This window comes from Oncorhynchus gorbuscha, linkage group LG07 (assembly GCF_021184085.1).
Source record: "Oncorhynchus gorbuscha isolate QuinsamMale2020 ecotype Even-year linkage group LG07, OgorEven_v1.0, whole genome shotgun sequence".
Taxonomy (NCBI): domain Eukaryota; kingdom Metazoa; phylum Chordata; class Actinopteri; order Salmoniformes; family Salmonidae; genus Oncorhynchus; species Oncorhynchus gorbuscha.
In genome coordinates, this window is record NC_060179.1 from 47,342,559 (window position 1) to 47,363,004 (window position 20,446).

General features: G+C 44.1%; 1 protein-coding gene across 6 annotated transcripts in view; it reads left to right on the forward strand.

The window, feature by feature from the left end:
- The window catches only part of LOC124039934 (cadherin-related family member 1-like), a 181,698-nt gene that overhangs the window by 121,386 nt on the left and 39,866 nt on the right, over window positions 1-20,446 (forward strand). For all 6 annotated transcript variants that reach the window (XM_046356503.1, XM_046356499.1, XM_046356502.1 and 3 more), the window contains one exon: window positions 12,279-12,443. In XM_046356503.1, the coding sequence (XP_046212459.1) occupies window positions 12,279-12,443 (165 nt within the window). The remainder of the gene's footprint in view (window positions 1-12,278; window positions 12,444-20,446) is intronic.

Sequence of the window (20,446 nt, forward strand, 5' to 3'; positions counted from 1 at the left end):
GTGATCGAATAAACCCCCACTTCCCTCAATTCTGCTAGGAAACATGCAATCTTTGGACAATACAATGGACGAGTTATTGGGAAGATTAAACTACCAACGGGACATTAAAAACTGTAACATCTTATGCGTCACAGAGTCGTGGCTGAACGACGACAATGTCAACATAATGCTGGCTGGTTATACGATGTACCGACAGGATAGAACAGCGGTGTCTGGTAAGACAAGGGGTGGAGGTCTATGTATTTTTGTAAATAACAGCTGGTGCACAATATCTAAGGATTTCTTGAGCTATTGCTCGCTTGAGGTAGAGTTTCTCATGATAAGCTGCAGACCACATTACCTACCGAGAGAGTTTTCATCTATATTCTTTGTAGCTGTTTACATTACACCACAGTCAGAGGCTGGTACTAAGATAGCATTGAATGAGCTGTATTCCGCCATAAGCAAACAAGAAAACGTTCACCCAGTGGTGGCGCTCATAGTAGCCGGGGACTTTAATGCAGGGAAACTTAAATCAGTTTTACCAAGTTTCTATCAGCATATTAAATGTGCAACCAGAGGGAAAATAACTCTGGACCACCTATACTCCACACACAGAGATGCATACAAAGCTCTCCCTCGCCCTCCATTTGGAAAATCTGACCATAATTCCATCCTCTTGATTCCTGCTTAGAATAAAAAATGAAAGCAGGAAACACCAATGACAAGATCAATAAAAAGTGGTCAGATGAAGCAGATGCTAAGCTACAGGACTGTTTTGCTAGCACAGACTGGAATATGTTCCGTGATTCCTCCAATGGCATTGAGGAGTACACCAGATCGGTCAGCACCCTCATAGATATCATCCTAACCAACTTGTTCTCTAAATACACCTCTGCTGTCTTCAACCAAGATCTCAGCGATCACTGCCTCATTGCCTGCATCCGTACTGGGTCAGCAGTCAAACGACCTCCACTCATCACTGTAAAACGCTCCCTGAAACACTTCAGCGAGCAGGGCTTTCTAATCGACCTGGCCGGGGTATCCTGGAAGGATATTGATCTCATCCCATCAGTAGAGAATGCCTGGATATTTTTTTTAAATGCCTTCCTAACCATCTTAAATAAACATGCCCCATTCAAGAAATGTAGAACCAGGAACAGATATTAAAGCCCTTGGTTCTCCCCAGACCTGACTGCCCTTAACCAACACAAAAACATCCTATGGCGTTCTGCATTAGCATCGAACAGCCCCCGTGATATGCAGCTCTTCAGGGAAGCTAGAAACCATTATACACAGGCAGTTAGAAAAGCCAAGGCTAGCTTTTTCAAGCAGAAATTTTCTTCCTGCAACACTAACTCAAAAACGTTCTGGGACACTGTAAAGTCCATGGAGAATAAGAACACCTCCTCCCAGCTGCCGACTGCACTGAAGATAGTAAACACTGTCACCACTGATAAATCCACCATAATTGAGAATTTCAATAAGCATTTTTCTACGGCTGGCCATGCTTTCCACCTGGCTACTCCTACCCCGGTCAACAGCACTGCACCCTCCACAGCAACTCACCCAAGCCTTCCCCATTTCTCCTTCTCCCAAATCCATTCAGCTGATGTTCTGAAAGAGCTGCAAAATCTGGACCCCTACAAATTAGCCGGGCTAGACAATCTGGACCCTTTCTTTCTAAAATTATCTGCCAAAATTGTTGCCACCCCTATTACTAGCCCGTTCAACCTCTCTTTCGTGTCGTCTGAGATTCCCAAAGACTGGAAAGCAGCTGCGATCATCCCCCTCTTCAAAGGGGGGGACACTCTTGACCCAAACTGCTACAGACCTATATCTATCCTATCATGCCTTTCTAAGGTCTTCGAAAACCAAGTCAACAAACAGATTACCGACCATTTCGAATCTCACCATACCTTCTCTGCTATGCAATCTGGTTTCAGAGCTGGTCATGGGTGCACCTCAGCCACGCTCAAGGTCCTAAATGATATCTTAACCGCCATCGATAAGAAACATTACTGTGCAGCCGTATTCATTGATCTGGCCAAGGCTTTCAACTCTGTCAATCACCACAACCTCATCGGCAGACTCGACAGCCTTGGTTTCTCAAATGATTGCCTCGCCTGGTTCACCAACTACTTTTCTGATAGAGTTCAGTGTGTCAAATCGGAGGGTCTGCTGTCCGGACCTTTGGCAGTCTCTATGGGGGTGCCACAGGGTTCAATTCTTGGACCGACTCTCTTCTGTGTATACATCAATGAGGTTGCTGTTGTTGCTGGTGAGTCTCTGATCCACCTCTACGCAGACGACACCATTCTGTATACTTCTGGCCTGTAGTCAAATGCAGGAGACAGAGTTCAATGCTGTGCGTCTTTTAATAGCACCAACGCACCACAGGGTGCTCACAAAAGTTACGTTCCCAACCACAGGGAATCAAAAAGTACAATGGAAAAAATCACGACCAGGCACTAACACGTACCTCTACAACAGTGCCGAAGGTTACATTGAAATAATCCCGCACAACAACCAGGCGGGCCGGCTGTCTAATAAAGACAAACTAATTAAACATGAACAGGTGCTACCACTAAACATACAAGGAGGGGGAGGAAAAACAATCAGTGGCAGCTAATAGCTAAAGCTAACTCTCTCTCCTCTGCTCTCATCCTTCTAGACCTATCGGCTGCCTTCGATACTGTGAACCATCAGATCCTCCTCTCCACCCTCTCCGAGTTGGGCATCTCCGGCGTGGCCCACGCTTGGATTGCGTCCTACCTGACAGGTCGCTCCTACCAGGTGGCGTGGCGAGAATCTGTCTCCTCACCATGCGCTCTCACCACTGGTGTCCCCCAGGGCTCTGTTCTAGGCCCTCTCCTATTCTCGCTATACACCAAGTCACTTGGCTCTGTCATAACCTCACATGGTCTCTCCTATCATTGCTATGCAGACGACACACAATTAATCTTCTCCTTTCCCCCTTCTGATGACCAGGTGGCGAATCGCATCTCTGCATGTCTGGCAGACATATCAGTGTGGATGACGGATCACCACCTCAAGCTGAACTTCGGCAAGACGGAGCTGCTCTTCCTCCCGGGGAAGGACTGCCCGTTCCATGATCTCGCCATCACGGTTGACAACTCCATTGTGTCCTCCTCCCAGAGCGCTAAGAACCTTGGCGTGATCCTGGACAACACCCTGTCGTTCTCAACTAACATCAAGGCGGTGGCCCGTTCCTGTAGGTTCATGCTCTACAACATCCGCAGAGTACGACCCTGCCTCACACAGGAAGCGGCGCAGGTCCTAATCCAGGCACTTGTCATCTCCCGTCTGGATTACTGCAACTCGCTGTTGGCTGGGCTCCCTGCCTGTGCCATTAAACCCCTACAACTCATCCAGAACGCCGCAGCCCGTCTAGTGTTCAACCTTCCCAAGTTCTCTCACGTCACCCCGCTCCTCCGCTCTCTCCACTGGCTTCCAGTTGAAGCTCGCATCCGCTACAAGACCATGGTGCTTGCCTACGGAGCTGTGAGGGGAACGGCACCTCAGTACCTCCAGGCTCTGATCAGGCCCTACACCCAAATAAGGGCACTGCGTTCATCCACCTCTGGCCTGCTCGCCTCCCTACCACTGAGGAAGTACAGTTCCCGCTCAGCCCAGTCAAAACTGTTCGCTGCTCTGGCTCCCCAATGGTGGAACAAACTCCCTCACGACGCCAGGACAGCGGAGTCAATCACCACCTTCCGGAGACACCTGAAACCCCACCTCTTTAAGGAATACCTAGGATAGGATAAAGTAATCCTTCTCACCCCCCCCTTAAAATATGTAGATGCACTATTGTAAAGTGGCTGTTCCACTGGATGTCATAAGGTGAATGCACCAATTTGTAAGTCGCTCTGGATAAGAGCGTCTGCTAAATGACTTAAATGTAAATGTAAATGTAATAGGCCGATGACGACGACTGCCGAGCGCCACCCGCCCGGGAAGGGGACACACCCTCGGTCGGACTTGTGACATGGCCCTTCTTTGGACACTGTTTTAACAACCCTCCAGGTAAGCTTCAATGCCATACAACTCTCCTTCCGTGGCCTCCAATTGCTCTTAAATACAAGTAAAACTAAATGCATGCTCTTCAACCGATCGCTACCTGCACCTACCTGCCTGTCCAACATCACTACTCTGGACAGCTCTGACTTATAATACGTGGACGACTACAAATACTTAGGTGTCTGGTTAGACTGTAAACTCTCCTTCCAGACCCATATCAAACATCACAATCCAAAGTTAAATCTAGAATTGGCTTCCTATTTCGCAAACAAAGCATCCTTCACTCATGCTGCCAAACATACCCTTGTAAAACTGACCATCCTACCAATCCTCGACTACCGGGTTCTGCCTTTTCGGGCTCCATGGGGCAACAGCGGCCTTTCAGCAACTCATGGACCACGTCCTGCGGCCTCACAGTGAGTATGCCGCTGCTTATCTGGATGACATAATTTTGCACAGTGACAGCTGGGAGTCACATCTTTGTAGATACCAGGCTGTTGTGGATGCACAAAGGGATGGAGGTCTGACCGAGATCACCCACAAGTGCAAGCTGGTCTACGCCAAGGTGGAGTAACTGGGCTATCAGATCATGAGGGGAAATGTTGAACCCATGAAAGAAAAAAAATGACTGCCATTGCAGATTGCCGGTCCCCCGAACCAAGAAGTAGGGGAAGTCATTCCTGGGGTTAGCAGGTTACTACAGTAGATTTGTACATAACTTTGCTGCTATTGCTTCTCTCCTCACAGACTTAACAAAGGCACGACTACCCCAGACCGTGCGATGGACGGAGGGCACAGAGGCGGGGTTCAAGGCCCTGAAGGATGCGCTATGTTCGCACCTGATACTCCTCACTCCGGACTCCTCAAAAAACCTCCTGGTCCAGACAGACGCGTCTGACACAGGGATAGGGGCCGTTTTGTCCCAAGAGCAGGAAGGCGAGGAGCACCCCATCATGTATGTCAGCAGGAAACTCCTACCGAGGGCGAAAAAATACTCAATTGTCGAGAAGGAGTGCCTCGCCCTGAAGTGGGCACTGGACACCCTCAAGTATTACCTCCTCGGGAGGAAGTTCACCCTGATTACTGACCATGCCCCCTTGTCTGTATGGCAAGAGGTAAGGACACAAATGACCGTGTCACCCGCTGGTTCCTGTCCTTACAGCAATTCTCTTTCTCTGTCATCCACAGGTCGGGGGCCCAGCACGGCAATGCGGACACCCTATCCCGGAGGGATGCAAAGCTAGCCCTTAGCTCTGACTGGGAGGGAGGTATTAAGGGTAGGGGTGTGTGGTATCCCAGGAGGTCTACCCTGGGGGATGGTAATAGAGGGGAGGTAAATGAGGCGACGTTGGCTCCCTCTGCTGGGAATACGGGAGCTGGGCACCCTGACACAGACAGCTCTAAGTTGAGGTAAATAGAGGAAAGTGCCAAACAGCCGTGGAGGCCAAATAAAAGGAGCACGGTGGCATACCGCGAGAGGGAACGGAGAGAGACAGTAGAGAATAAGGACCGAGCTAAACCGAAGTGATTTTCTTTGTTATGTTTATTTAGTAAAGTTGTTTTTGCGGACTAAAACCTCCCTGTCTCTGTGTTAATTTCTGCACGCTCAACCCAACACCCTACGGTTTACCACAGTACATACCCCAACCAGAAGCGGGACTCTAAACAGAAAGCTTATAAGAAATCCCACTATGCCCTTCGTATGCGCTCTGATGAACTATCAAACAGGCAAAGCATCAATACAGAACCAAGAACAAGTTGTACTACACCGGCTCTGACACTCGTCGGATGTGGCAGAGCCTGCAAACCATTACAGACTACAAAGGAAAGCACAGCCGCGAGCTGCCCAGTGACACAAGCCTACCGGACGAGCTAAACTACTTCTATGCTCGCTTCGAGGCAAATAACAATGAAACATGCATTAGAGTACCAGCTGTGTCGGAAGACTGTGTGATCACCCTATCTGCAGCCAATGTGAGTAAGACCTTTAGGCAGGTCAACATTCACAAGGCCGCAGGGCCAAACAGAGTACCAGGATGTGTACTGCGAGCATGCGTTGACCAACTAGCAAGTGTATTCACTGACATTTTCAAAACTCTCCCTGTCCGAGTATGTAATACCAGCATGTTTGAAGCAGACCACCATACTGCCTGTGCCCAAGAACACTAAGGTATGTGTATATATAGGTATATATAGACCTGTTCCGAAAGGCCCCAGAGTATGCAACACCACTAAGCAAAGGGCACCAACAAGCAAGCGGCACCATGAAGACCAAGGTACTCTCCAAACAGGTCAGGGACAAAGTTGTGGAGAAGTACAGATCAGTGTTGGGATATAAAAAAATATCTGAAACTTTGAACATCCCATATTAAATCCATTATAAAAAAATGAAAGAATATGGCACCACAACAAACCTGCCAAGAGAGGGCCGCCCACCAAAACTCAAGGAACATGCAAGGAGGGCATTAATCAGATAGGCAACAAAGAGACCAAAGATAACCCTGAAGGAGCTGCGAAGCTCCACAGCAGAGATTGGAGTATCTGTCCATAGGACCACTTGAAGCAAGTACATTCCACAGAGCTGAGCTTTACAGAAGTGTGGCCAGAAAAAAAGCCATTGTTTAAAGAGAAAAAAATAAGCAAACACGTTTGGTGTTCGCCAAAAGGCATGTGGGAGACCAAACACATGGAAGAAGGTATTCTGGTCAGGAAAAGGCTATGTCTGTAAAAAGCTAATGTTGTGTAAATCAAATGATACAAACCCTCCAAAAATACATTTTAAGTCCAGGTTGTAAGGCAACAAAATAGGAAAAATGTCAAGGGGGTGAATACTTATGCAAGGCACTATACATTCTGTTTTACTCATTTCATATGTATATACTGTATTTTAGTCAATGCCACTCTGACATTGCTCATCCAAAAAGGTTTATATTTCTTTATTCCATTCTTTTACTTTTAGATTTGTGTGTATTGTGAATTGTTAGCTACTACTGCACTGTTGGAGCTAGGAACACAAGCATTTCGCTACATTCGCAATAACATCTGATAAATATTTGTATGCGACGATTACAATTGCATTTGATTTTATTAGATTTTCTCCAGTGGGTAGGCTATTGGAAGGGGATAAAAGCATATAAAAGCAACCCTAATCGCCCTCTCTGATCATCGATCTATAAAGCAATGGTCCAGTCGTAGTGCACCATGCACCAGGCTACAGGTCCTAACTGCCACTTTTGTTCTGCGCTCCAAAATATTACATTTCCCAAGTTGGGATTAATGAAGTACTACTCTACTCTAATCAAATCCAATTTGATTTGTCACCGAAAACATGTCCCGAAAACAACACCTTACAGTGAAATGCTTACTTTCAAGCCCTTATCTAACAATGCAGTTTTAAGAAAAATACCCCCAAAAAATAATAATAATTAAAGAGCAGCAGTAAAATAACAATATCTAGGCTATAAATAAGGAGTACCGGTATGGATTCAATGTGCGGGGGCACCGGTGGGACGAGGCAATATGTACATGTAGGTGGAGTTATTAAAGCAACTATGCATAGATAGTAACAGAGAGTAGCAGCAGCGTAAAAGGGGGGACAATGCAAATAGTCAGTATCATTTTGATTAGATGTTCAGGAGTCTTATGGCTTGGGGGTGAAGCTGTTTAGAAGCCTCTTGGACCTAGACTTGGCGCTCCGGTACCGCTGGGCGTGCAGTAGAAGAGAGAACAGTCTATCAACAGGGTGGCTGGAGTCTTTGACAATTTTTAGGGCCTTCCTCTGACACCGCCTGGTATAGAGGTCCTGGATTGCAGGAAGCTTGGCCCTAGTGATGTACTGGGCCGTACGCACTAAACTCTGTAGTGCCTTGTGGTTGAAAGCAGAGCGGTTGCCATACCAGGCAGTGATGCCACCTGTCAGGATGCTCTCGATACCAAAACATTTCAGTCTCCTGAGGGGGAATATGTTTTGTCGTGCCCTCTTCATGACTTTCGTGGTGTGCTTGGACCATGTTAGTTTGTTGGTGATGTGGACACCAAGCAACGTGAAGCTCTCAACCTGCTCCACTACAGCCCCGTCGAAGAGAATGGGGATGTGCCCGGTCCTCCTTTTCATGTCGTCCACAATCATCTCCTTTGTCTTGATCATGTTGAGGGAGATGTTGTTGTCCTTGCACCACATGATCAGGCATACCACTGTTGTGTCATCGGCAAATTTAATGATGGTGTTGGAGTCCTGTCTGGCCGTGCTGTCATGAGTGAGCAGGGAGTACAGGAGAGGACTGAGCACAAACCCCTGAGGGGCCCCCGTGTTGAGGATCAGTGTGGCTGATGTGTTGTTACCTACCCTTACCACCTGGGGGCAGGCAGTCTAGAATTCCAGGATCCAGTTGCAGAGGAGTTTTTTTCCCAAGGTCCATAGCGTATTGATGAGCTTTGAGGGCACTATGGTGTTGAACGCTGAGCTGTAGTCTATGATTAGCATTTTCACATAGGTGTTCCTTTTTCCAGGTGTGAAAGGCAGAGTTGAGTGCAATAGAGATTGCATCATTTGTGGATTTGTTCGGGCGGCATGCAAATAGTGGATCTAGGGTTTCTGGGATAATGGTGCTGATGTGAGCCATGAACAGCCTTTCAAAGCACTTCATGGCTACACATGTGAGTGCCAAGGGTCAGTAGTCATTTATGGCAGGTTCCCATAGTGTTATTGGGCACAGGGATTATGGTGGTCTGCTTGAAACATGTTGGTATTACAGACTCAGATAGGGAAAGATTGAAAATGAAAATACCCTTGTGAATGTTGACCTGTTTAAAGTTCTTACTCACATCGCCTGAGTAGAACGTGATCACACAGTCGTCCGGAACAGCTGGAGGTCTCATGCATTTCAGTGTTACTTGCCTCGAAGCGAGCATAGAAGTAATTTAGTTAATCTGGTAGGCGCTTGTCACTGTGCAGCTCTCGGCTGAGCTTCCCTTTGTATTCTGTAATAGTTTGCAAGCCCTGCCACATCTGACATCCGAGTGTCGGAGCCGGTGTAGTATGATTCGATCTTAGTCCTGCCTGTTTGATGGTTCGTCATAGAGGGCATAGCAGGATTTCTTATAAGCTCCCAGTTTAGAGTCCCGCTCCTTGAAAGCGGCAGCTCTACCCTTTAGCTCATTGCAGATGTTGCCTGTAATCCATGGCTTCTGTTTGGGGTATGTACATACAGCCACTGTGGGGACGACGTCATCGATGCACTTATTGATGAAGCCATTGATTGATGTGGAGTACTCCTCAATGCCATCGGAAGAATCCAGGAACATATTCCAGTCTGTGCTAGCAAAACAGTCCTGTAGCTTAGCAGCTACTTCATCTGACCACTTTTTATTGACCGAGTCACTGGTGCTTCCTGCTTGAATTTTTGCTTGTAAGTGGGAATCAGGAGGATGGAATGGTTGTATGGGGAATTTGTTTATGGCTCTATCACTTCCTAAGCATGAATGGAAATTATACGAAAAGGAATGAAAGCATGAACAAAAGCTATACAAAATATAGTCATCACACCTTAATCATCTAATTGGACTGTATTCTATATACGTCCAAGGTCTTGGCAAAATGATTTTACCATGGCATTGTCTAATGTCATATCTATGGTGTTTCTAATATGCGGTGTGTTGCTTAGGGCACTATTCTAAGTTGAAAACTATATGATAGTTTTCAACTTCTACACCTGCATTGCTTGCGGTTTGGGGTTTTAGGCTGGGTTTCTGTACAGCACTTTGAGATATCAGCTGATGTACGAAGGGCTATATAAATAAATTTGATTTGATTTGATGATAAGTCTACAACAGTAAGGCACCATCTTCAGGTAGTCTACAGGGATGACCTATGGACCTCTGTGAAGAAACAGAGGTCCATAGGCCTCAGAGTCAAAGGCCTCAGAGTACATTTTCGACTTTACTAAGACTGGTATTTTCCGTCGAACCCTTAAATGGTTCGAGCATAAATCCTCATTAAATGTTCCATTGTACGTGTGTGTTTATTTTTACATAAGCGCACATGCCAAGGGAAAGAAAACCAAGTATCCTGGCAGGCTGCAATTTGTTGAGTCTGACATCATCAGATAAATTCCAGGTCAATGGTGGTGGGACAGCATGGCAACAAGGTCCTGGGAACTGGCTGCCTCTGGGTTCATTTTTGGCTCTGTGTTTTCGTCAGGACCCGGTTACGAACCCGGGTCTCTGGAGTGAGAAACAGTCACTTAACCAACTGAGCCACGAATAGTCGGCAGAACCCAGAAGATGAGGCAGACACAGCAGTACTTGAGACGGTGTATTTAATGAAGTAAAAAGTGAAGTTCTTCAGGAAAACATGTAACTCCACAACCTCAAAAGGAATTCCACAAGAACAAAGGTAATCCTCCAAGACAAAAAGGTAAATCCACAAGGTGGAAGGTATAGCACAAAAAAGCCTCAAAAGATACTTAAAAACAAACAAACAAGAACAAAAAACAGAATTCCACAAGAGAGTCCACCGGGATCAACACGAGTTCACAGAGTACTAGGGCTGGGTGCTAACATACAAACACAGAGCAAAGAACTGAGTAAAACAAAGGGTTTAAATACAATCAGGGGAAACGAGGCACAGGTGCAAATAATAATGGGGATCCAGGGAAAACAAAAGGTCAAAAGGCACAATGGGGGCATCTAGTGACCAAACACCGGAACAACCCTGGCCAAATCCTGACACACACTACTCCCTTGTGTTTCCCCAGCTCAAGTATGCAGACATTTGCGCTGTCTAGCACAAACTTTTCCCCCTTGGTACATTTTCTAGCTGGGACTAGAATTGCCTTCACTGTTTCTTTCCTTAAAGAAATAACTTATTTTCTGTATATATTTTATTTTATTTTTGTTTTTCTACTGTAGCATACTCTATGTATGTACAGAGCACAATGTATTACTGTTTTATTCACATGTTTTCAAATACAGATGACAAATCATGCATTCCAATTCTTGCGTAGATTGTAATGGGCACATATGTGACCAACCGGCTCAAATCAGTCTTATGTAGTTTTTTATGTGAAATTGCCATGAAACTGAAGATCTCATTCAATGCTGTGTACTGCTCCCTTCACAGAAGAGCGCAAACTGTCTCTAACCAGAATTGAGAGGAGTGCACAACAAGTCCTCAACTGGCAGCTTCATTAAATAATACTTGCAAAACACCAGTCTCAATGTCAACAGTGAAGAGGTATGGTATGCTGGCCTTCTAGTCAGAGTTACAAAGAAAAAGCCATATCTCAGACTGGTCAATAAAAAGAAACGATTAAGATGAGCAAAATAACAGACACTGGACAGAGGAACTCTAACTCTTTTTTTAAATAATCATTTAGCCTTTTAAAACTTCTTAGGGCTGCGATCCCGTTAACGGGATAATATAACAACAACCAGTGAAAGTGCAGGGCGCCAAATTCAAAACAACAGAAATCTCATAATTCAAATTCCTCAAACATGCATGTATTTTATACCGTTTTATAGGTAATCTTGTTGTTAATCCCACCACAGTGTCCGACTTCTAATATGCTTTACAGCAAAAGCACCACAAACGATTATGTTAGGTCACCACCAAGCCAAAGAAAAAGCACAGCCATTTTTCCAGCCAAAGATAGGAGTCACAAAAAACACAAATAGAGATAAAATAATCACTAACCTTTGATGATCTTCATCAGATGACACTCATAGGACTTCATGTTACACAATACATGTATGTTTTGTTTGATAGAGTTCGTATTTATATTAAAAGAATCTGAATTTACATTGGCACGTTACGTTCACTAGGTCCAAAAACATCCAGTGATTTTGCATAGCCACATCGATTCAACAGAAATACTCATAATAAATGTAGATGATCATTCAAGTTATTCACATGGAATTATAGATATACCTCTCCTTAATTTCAGCAGGCTAACACCAAAAGTGTTTTCTCATTTTTCTGTTTCAGAAATTGCTTTTTTCTGGCCACACTTCCATAAAGCCCAGGTTTGTGGAGTGTACGGCTTAAATTGGTCCTATGGACAGATACTCCAATCTCCGCTGTGGAGCTTTGCAGCTTCTTCATTGTTCTTTGTTAATTTCAAAATAACAATGAACAATTTTTAAAACGCCAAGGGGGATGAATACTTTTGCAAGTCACTTTTTGCATACCTCTTCATATGAAGTATGAATGAATAAGGAATGGCAAACTTGTGTGACTGACAATTTTATTCTCACAGCTTCTTGCCGTGGAGATGGACACACCAGAAAGATTCAGCGCCACGGCGGACATCGTCATACATCTCCTCGACACCAACGACAATGCTCCCAAGTTCTCCTCCGTTTACTACATTGCCAGAATCCCGGAAAACTCTCCCGGCAACTCCAATGTTGTGTCTGTGACCGTAAGTCTCACCCCATTCCCATTCCATCCCACCTAAAAATACATCCCAAAGCCCATGCGCCATTCACTCGAGGCGGAGACATGGAGATTTGTACAAAATTATGAATTGAGACATCTATTCTCTAAATATAGAGTTATTGGGTTAGAATAATATGTAAAAATATGTAGATAAAGCAAGGGGAGGTAAACTGCCAGATGGCTCTAACTTTAATTTTGTTGTGTAATACAGTGCCTTGCAAAAGTATTAATCCCACTTGGCATTTTTCTTATTTTGTTGCATTACATCCAGTAATTTAAACGGACTTTTATTTGGATTTCATGTAATTTACACAAAATAGTTCAAATTTGGTGAAGTGAAATTTTTTAATTACATTTTTTAATTAAAATTGAAATAAAAAAAATAAACTGGAAAAGGGGTGCGTCCATATGTATTCACCTACTTTGCTATGAAGACCCTAAATAAGATCTGGTGCAACCAATTACATTCAGAAGTCCTATAAATAGTTAGATTGCACACAGGTGGACTTTATTTAAGTGTCACATGTTCTGTCACATGATCTGAGTATATTTACACACACCTGTTCTGAAAGGCCCCAGAGTCTGCAGCACCATTAAGCAAGGAGCACCACCAAGCAAGCGGCACCATGAAGACCAAGGAGCTCTCCAAACAGGTGAAGAAGTACAGGGTTGAGTTGTGAAAAAATATCCCAAACTTTGATCATCCTACAGAGCACCATTAAATCCATTATCAAAAAATTTAAAGAATATGGCACCACAATAAACCTGCCAAGAGAGGGCTGCCAACCAAAACACATGGATCAGGTGAGGAGGGCATTAATCAGAGAGGCAACAAAGAGACCAAAGATTACCCCGAAGGAGCTGCAAAGCTCCACAGAGGAGATTGGAGTGTCTGTCCACAGAACCACTTTTAAGCAGTACACTCCACAGAGCTGGGCTTTACAGAAGTGTGGCCAGAAAAACGCCATTGCTTAAAGAAAAAAATAAGACTACATGTTTGGTGTTCGCCAAAAGGCATGTGGGAGACTCCTCAATCATATGGGAAGAAGGTACTCTGGTCAGATGAGACTAAAATTGAGGTTTTTGGCCATCAAGGAAAACACTATGTCTGGCACAAACCCAACACCTCGCATCACCCCGAGAACTTCATCCCCACAGTGAAGCATGGTGGTGGCAGCATCATGCTGTGGGGATGTTTTTAATCGGCAGGGACTGGGAAACTGGTCAGAATTGAAGGAATGATGGACGATGCTAAATACAGGGACATTCTTGAGGGAAACCTGTTCCAGTCTTCCAGAGATTTGAGACTGGGATGGAGGTTCTCCTTCCAGCAGGGCAATAACCCTAAGCATATTGCCAAAGCAAGTGGTTAAGGGGAAACATTTAAATGTCTCGGAATGGCCTAGTCAAAGCCCAGACCTCAATCCAATTGAGAATATGCGGTATGACTTAAAGATTGCTGTACACCAGTGGAACCCATCTATCTTGAAGGAGCTGGAGCAGTTTTGCTTTGAATAATGAGCAAAAATCCCAGTGGCTAGATGTGCCATGCTTATAGGGACAATTGTAATTGCTGCAAAAGGTGGCTCTACAAAGTATTGACTTTGCGGAGGTGAATAGTTATGAACTCTCAAGTTTTCAGTTTTATTGTCTTATTTCTTGTTTGTTTCACATTAAAAAATATTTTGCATCTTCAATGTAGTAGGCATGTTGTGTAAATGAAATGATACAAGCCCCCAAAAACTATTTTAATTCCAGGTTGTAAGGCAACAAAAAAAGGAAGGTGAATACTTTCGCAAGCCATTGTACATTAGTCCCAGATTTGTTTCTTATGCTCAGCAGCACATGCTGCTACTGCAGCAGTCCAGAATTTGTAACTTTTTTAATAACCTTTTACAGCCTAAATCAGGGTCACACAGAGTGATTCTTGGTAGTATTAAACAAATCTACTTTGAAACAAAAGTATAGACCTCACACATGGTTATAATTTTTTTTAATTTTAAGTTTCCGTCCCAATATTACACTATATATACATCACAAGATGACGGAAATATAACAAAACTGTTTGACTTAGAAACACCATATTTTTGTCAGTAATTCTTTTTCTTTATACACAGTAATGGAAACTGTAAATTCTATTGTAATTTTTTGTATTGTCAGTAGTAAAGTACTCTGAAACATTCTATTGCAGCATATTGTAAATTATGGTGTGTTGTGTGAAAATGTTGTGGCCGGAGAAAGAATTGCTGTATTTCGAAAGCTATTGTAATTCCACCCCACAGAATACAGTACCGTAATGTATTTTTGGAGTGCCAAAAATATTTTGACCACCAGTGGGTGCATGGTATTGTTGTTTCTGGCTCATTAACATATTTTAGGGCATGCCTCGTAATAGGTCATTTTTGTTTCACCCGTGAGTGAGAATGCTATACCAATTTAACCCACATCTCGATATAATTAACTATTATTATGAAATGTTTAGGGGAGAGATTGGAGTGGTAGAAAGTCTTTAACCTTAAATGGTTGAGCATTTGTCTATTTTACTCTGTAGTTGCTGACAGTTTAGAGGCCTTTGCAATAAAACCTCTAGAAGTGCAAGTGATAAACATTAACATGCTGTCATGTTTGTAAACACCTTACCTAACAGCCAACCTGCTTACACCAATCCCTTGTAATTACAGTAAAAAAAAGTTAAATACAAACCGCTTCAATCAACATGTCATTCATTCATTCCTATTATTGTAGCATTTACTTTTTTTACAGTATAATAGCAAATACTGAATTTTACTTGCCACCGAGCTGCCTGTAAGCTAAGGTCAAAATCATGGTAACCCCCTTTACAGTAAGGTTATTATAGTAAACTGAAAATAAAAACTAAAATTGCTAAAACAATTTCATTAACTGAAATAAAAACAAAAAACATTTTTAAAAATCTAACTATACCAAAACTATTACATTTTATGGCAAAACACACCAATAAACCCCATCAAATTATGTTTAGTTTTAGGTTTATTTTCGTCTAAACTTTGGGAAAAAAATCAAATGACTTTCTTCATTTTTTTAAAATGGGGTTTTCAAGCTGTTTTTCGAGCTGCGGAATCTGGCAGGTAAATGCTGCCAATAGATGCCATTGTGTCAAATTAGCCTAGCTTGTGCAATACTATCACTAGCTAAAAGGGCAAAAATCAAAGGGCGAGCACAGAGCGTGATTGACTACCAAACTAGTACAGCTTGTGAAGTTGCTGGAGCCATTCACAATCCAACTTCAAATTGACAACCAGTCACTGTCTGATGTACTGCTGTGCCTTCTCAAACTTGAGGCACAATACTGTTGGAAAACAGTTGGCACAGGTCCTCCAGAAGCCACTGCTTGAGTGCTTTGCATGCATACTGAATCCTCTGACAGACAATTTCACTTCAACCCCTGCAGCAACTTGCCTGATGGACTCAAGTGTGTTTCACTCAACAGAGATGGAGACACTAATGAGGGAAACAGAGTATTTTCTACTTGAGAAAATCAGAGAGTACAGCCGTTGAGCAGCAGGACACCAGAAATATGCTCGCATGAAAAATTCCGCAAGCATCTCAACCGCAGTGCTTCAGAAATATAGCTTTCTTGCATCGAAGATTGTGTCATTAAGGGCATTAAGTGTCCCATGTGAGCTGTGGAAATACCTGGAAGAGGTGAAGGAGGGCATGTTTACAGTGTCAGCAGATCTGGCAGGCAAGGATGGCTGTTAATCCTAAACTGTGCCCTGTGGTGCTGGATCTGGTTTCTGCCCCTGCATCCCAAGTGTTCGTGGAGAAAATATTCTCTGTCTGTGGATAACTGTCATCAGGCCTGGAGAAACCGAACGACCACCTCTCTGGTATACAGAGTCTTCTTGAAGATAAACCAAAAAATCTTGTTTGATTGAAGAGAAACAAACACACAAGCTGGCTGGCTCAGATCCAATCAATTCCAAGTTTATTGGTCTCGTACACAGATTTGCAGGTGTTTTCCAACAGTGCAGTAATAATCAATAATAATCATAATCCCAACATTTTTATAAAGAAACTAAGAAATATCAGAACGAGCACTGTCAGAGTCTGTAATATAAATAAATACACACAGTGCCTTCGGAATGTATTCTGACCCCTTGACTTTTTCCACATTTTGTTAATTGACAGCCTTAATCTAAAATGTATTAAATAAATACAAATCCTCAGCAATATATACACAATACCCCATAATGACAAAGCGAAAACATGATTATAGAAATGTTTTCAAATGTATAAAACATAAAAACAGATACCTTATTCACATAAGTGTTCAGACCCTTTGCTATTAGCCTATATTGAACTCAGAGGCATCCTATTTCCATTGATCATCCTTGATGTTTCTACAACTTGGAGACCACCTGTGGTAAATTCAATTGATTGGACATGATTTGGAAAGGCACACCTGTCTATATAAGGTTGCACAGTTGACAGTGCATGTCAGAGCAAAAACCAAGCCATAGGTCAAAGGAATTGTCCATAGAGCGCTGAGACACCATTTAGTTGAGGCACAGATCTGGGGAAGGGTACCAAAATATATCTGCAGCAAGAACACAATGGCTTCCATCATTCTTAAATGGAAGAAGTTTGGAACCACCAAGACTCTTCTTAGTGTCCGCCAGGCAAACTGAGCAATCGGGAAGAAGGGCCTTGGTCAGGGAGGTTACCAAGAACCCAATGATCACTCTGACAGGGCTCCAGAGTTCCTCTGTGGAGATGGGAGAACCTTCCAGAAGGACAACCAACTCCGCAGCACTCCACCAATCAGGCCTTTGTGGTAGAGTGGCCAGATGCAAGCCACTCCTCAGTAAAAGGCACATGACAACGTGCTTGGAGTTTGCCAAAAGCCACCTAAGACTCTCAGATCATGAGAAACAAGATTCTCTGATCTGATGTAACCAAGATTAAACTCTTGGGTCTGAATGCAAAGTGTCATGTCTGGAGGAATCCTGGCACCATCCCTATGGTGAAGCTTGGGAGTGGCAGCATCATGCTTTGGGATGTTTTTCAGTGGCAGGGACTGGGAGACTAGTCAGGATCGAGGAGAAGATGAACAGAGCAAAGTACAGAGATCCTTGATGAAAACCTGCCCCAGAGTGCTAATGACCACAGACTGGGGTGAAGGTTCACTTTCCAAAAGCAAAACGACCCTAAGCACACAACCAAGACAACACAGGAGTGGCTTTGGGACAAGTGTCTGAATGTCTTTGAGTGGCCCAGCCAGAGCTCGAACTTGAATCCGATCGAACATCTCTGGAGAGACCTGAAAATAGCTGTGCAGCAACGCTCTGCATCCAACCTGACAGAGCTTGACAGGATCCGCAGAGAAGAATGGATGAAACTCCCCAAATACAGGTGTGCCAAGCTTGTAGTGTCGATGCAAAAGGTGCTTCAACAAAGTACAGAGTAAAGGGCCAGAATACTTATGTAATGTGAAATGTCAGATGTTGTTTTTTATAAATTAGCAAAAATGTCAAATAACCTATTTTTGCATTGTCATGTGTTATTGTGTGTAGATTGATGAGGGGAAAAAAAGCAATTTAATACATTTTAGAACAATGCTGTAACCTAACAGAATTTGGAAAAAGTCCAGGGATCTGCACAGTATATATATCGTTCTCAACCAACATCAAGGCGGTGGCCCGTTCCTGTAGGTTCATGCTCTACAACATCCGCAGAGTACGACCCTGCCTCACACAGGAAGCGGCGCAGGTCCTAATCCAGGCACTTGTCATCTCCCGTCTGGATTACTGCAACTCGCTGTTGGCTGGGCTCCCTGCCTGTGCCATTAAACCCCTTCAACTCATCCAGAACGCCGCAGCCCGTCTGGTGTTCAACCTTCCCAAGTTCTCTCACGTCACCCCGCTCCTCCGTTCTCTCCACTGGCTTCCAGTTGAAGCTCGCATCCGCTACAAGACCATGGTGCTTGCCTACGGAGCTGTGAGGGGAACGGCACCTCAGTACCTCCAGGCTCTGATCAGGCCCTACACCCAAACAAGGGCACTGCGTTCATCCACCTCTGGCCTGCTCGCCTCCCTACCACTGAGGAAGTACAGCTCCCGCTCAGCCCAGTCAAAACTGTTCGCTGCGCTGGCCCCCCAATGGTGGAACAAACTCCCTCACGACGCCAGGACAGCGGAGTCAATCACCACCTTCCGGAGACACCTGAAACCCCACCTCTTTAAGGAATACCTAGGATAGGATAAGTAATCCCTCTCACCCCACCCCCCCTTTAAGATTTAGATGCACTATTGTAAAGTGACTGTTCCACTGGATGTCATAAGGTGAATGCACCAATTTGTAAGTAGCTCTGGATAAGAGCGTCTGCTAAATGACTTAAATGTAAATGTAATGTATATATATCATGGTGTTTTATAGACAGTATGGACAGTATATGAATAGAAAAGGTGTGTACTGCAGCAGTAGTTATATAGGATACACCATGACTAGAATACAAATACAAATATAAATTGAGTTAAACAGTATATAAACATGATTAAAATGACCAGTGTTCAAAGACTCTATGTCCATAGGGCAGCGGTCTCTAAGGTGCAGAGTAGAGTTCCCGGGTTGCAGCTGGCTAGTAACAGTGATGATGTTTCAGGGCAGGGCACTGGGCAGAGATTGGATAGGGGTGACTGTTTAACAGTCTGATGGCCTGGAGGATTAAGCTGTTTATCTGACTCTTGGTCCCAGCTTTGGTACATTTGTATTGTCTCCGCCTTCTACATGGAAGAGGAGTGAACAGGACATGGCTCAGGTGGGGTCCTTGAAGATCTTGCCCTTCCTGTGACACCGGGTGCTATAGATGTCCTGGAGGGCAGGCAGTGCAAGCAGGTGATGCGTTGGCCTGACCGCACCACCCTCTGGAGAGCCCTGCAATTGCCCTAACAGGTCGTGATACAGCCTGACAGGATGCTCTCAATTGTGCATCTGTAGAAGTTCATGAGGTTCTTACGGGCCAAGCCAAATTGCATCTGCCTCCTGTGTTTGAATAGGCACTGTTGCACCTTCTTCACCACACTGTCTGTGTGAAGGGATCATTTCAGGTCATCAGTGATGTGCACGCACATGAACTTGAAACTTTTTACCCTCTCCAATGCGGCTCCATCCTTGTGGATGGGAAGGTGCTCTCTCTGCCGTCCCCTGTAGTCCACGATCAGCTCCTTCATTTTGTTGACGGTGGGTGAGAGGTTATTTTCTTAGCACCACTCCGCCAGGGCTCTCCCCTCTCTGTAGCTTGTCTCATCGTTGTTGGGAATCAGGCCTACCACTGTAGTGTCATAAGCAAACTTGAGTTGGGGACGTACGTAGCCACACAATCATGGGTGAACAGGGAATACAGGAGGGGGCTGAACACGCACCTCTGTGGAGCCTGAAAATGCTTTTTAGTCACCATCGATCCGTGTTCCAGTTTCATTTTGTTTTGTCCGTATTACACACACACCTGGTTTCTATTACATATCACGTTCCTTATTTACCCTCTGGCATATATTCCTGTTCTGTCCGCGATTGTTTATGTCGTTAGTGGTGTTATGTGCTAGTGTTTTTGTATGTTTCTATTTGGAATTTTGCTTGATATTGTGAGTGAACTCCGTTATGTTACTCAATACCTGTGTCCTGCGCCTGACTCCGCTATAACTCTGCACCCAATCGCTGACACTCAGTGGTGCGCAGGTCACCCAATTGCTAATAACCCACCCGCAAACACCCGACTATATGTGATAAAGGGAAAATCTGAGACCCGCACACGACCCTAACCCTTGATATAGAACATGCTCTGTAGGCTGCAGCCTTTCTTGGGCCTTATTTAGATGTGTTTCTGCTTATAATTTTGGTAAACAATTTTTGGGTCAACTTGATACATGCAGCTTCTCTTCTGTCATATGTTTCCCTAGAAGACTAAAGAAACCATTACTCAACAATAATGTAATAACTGTATAGAAT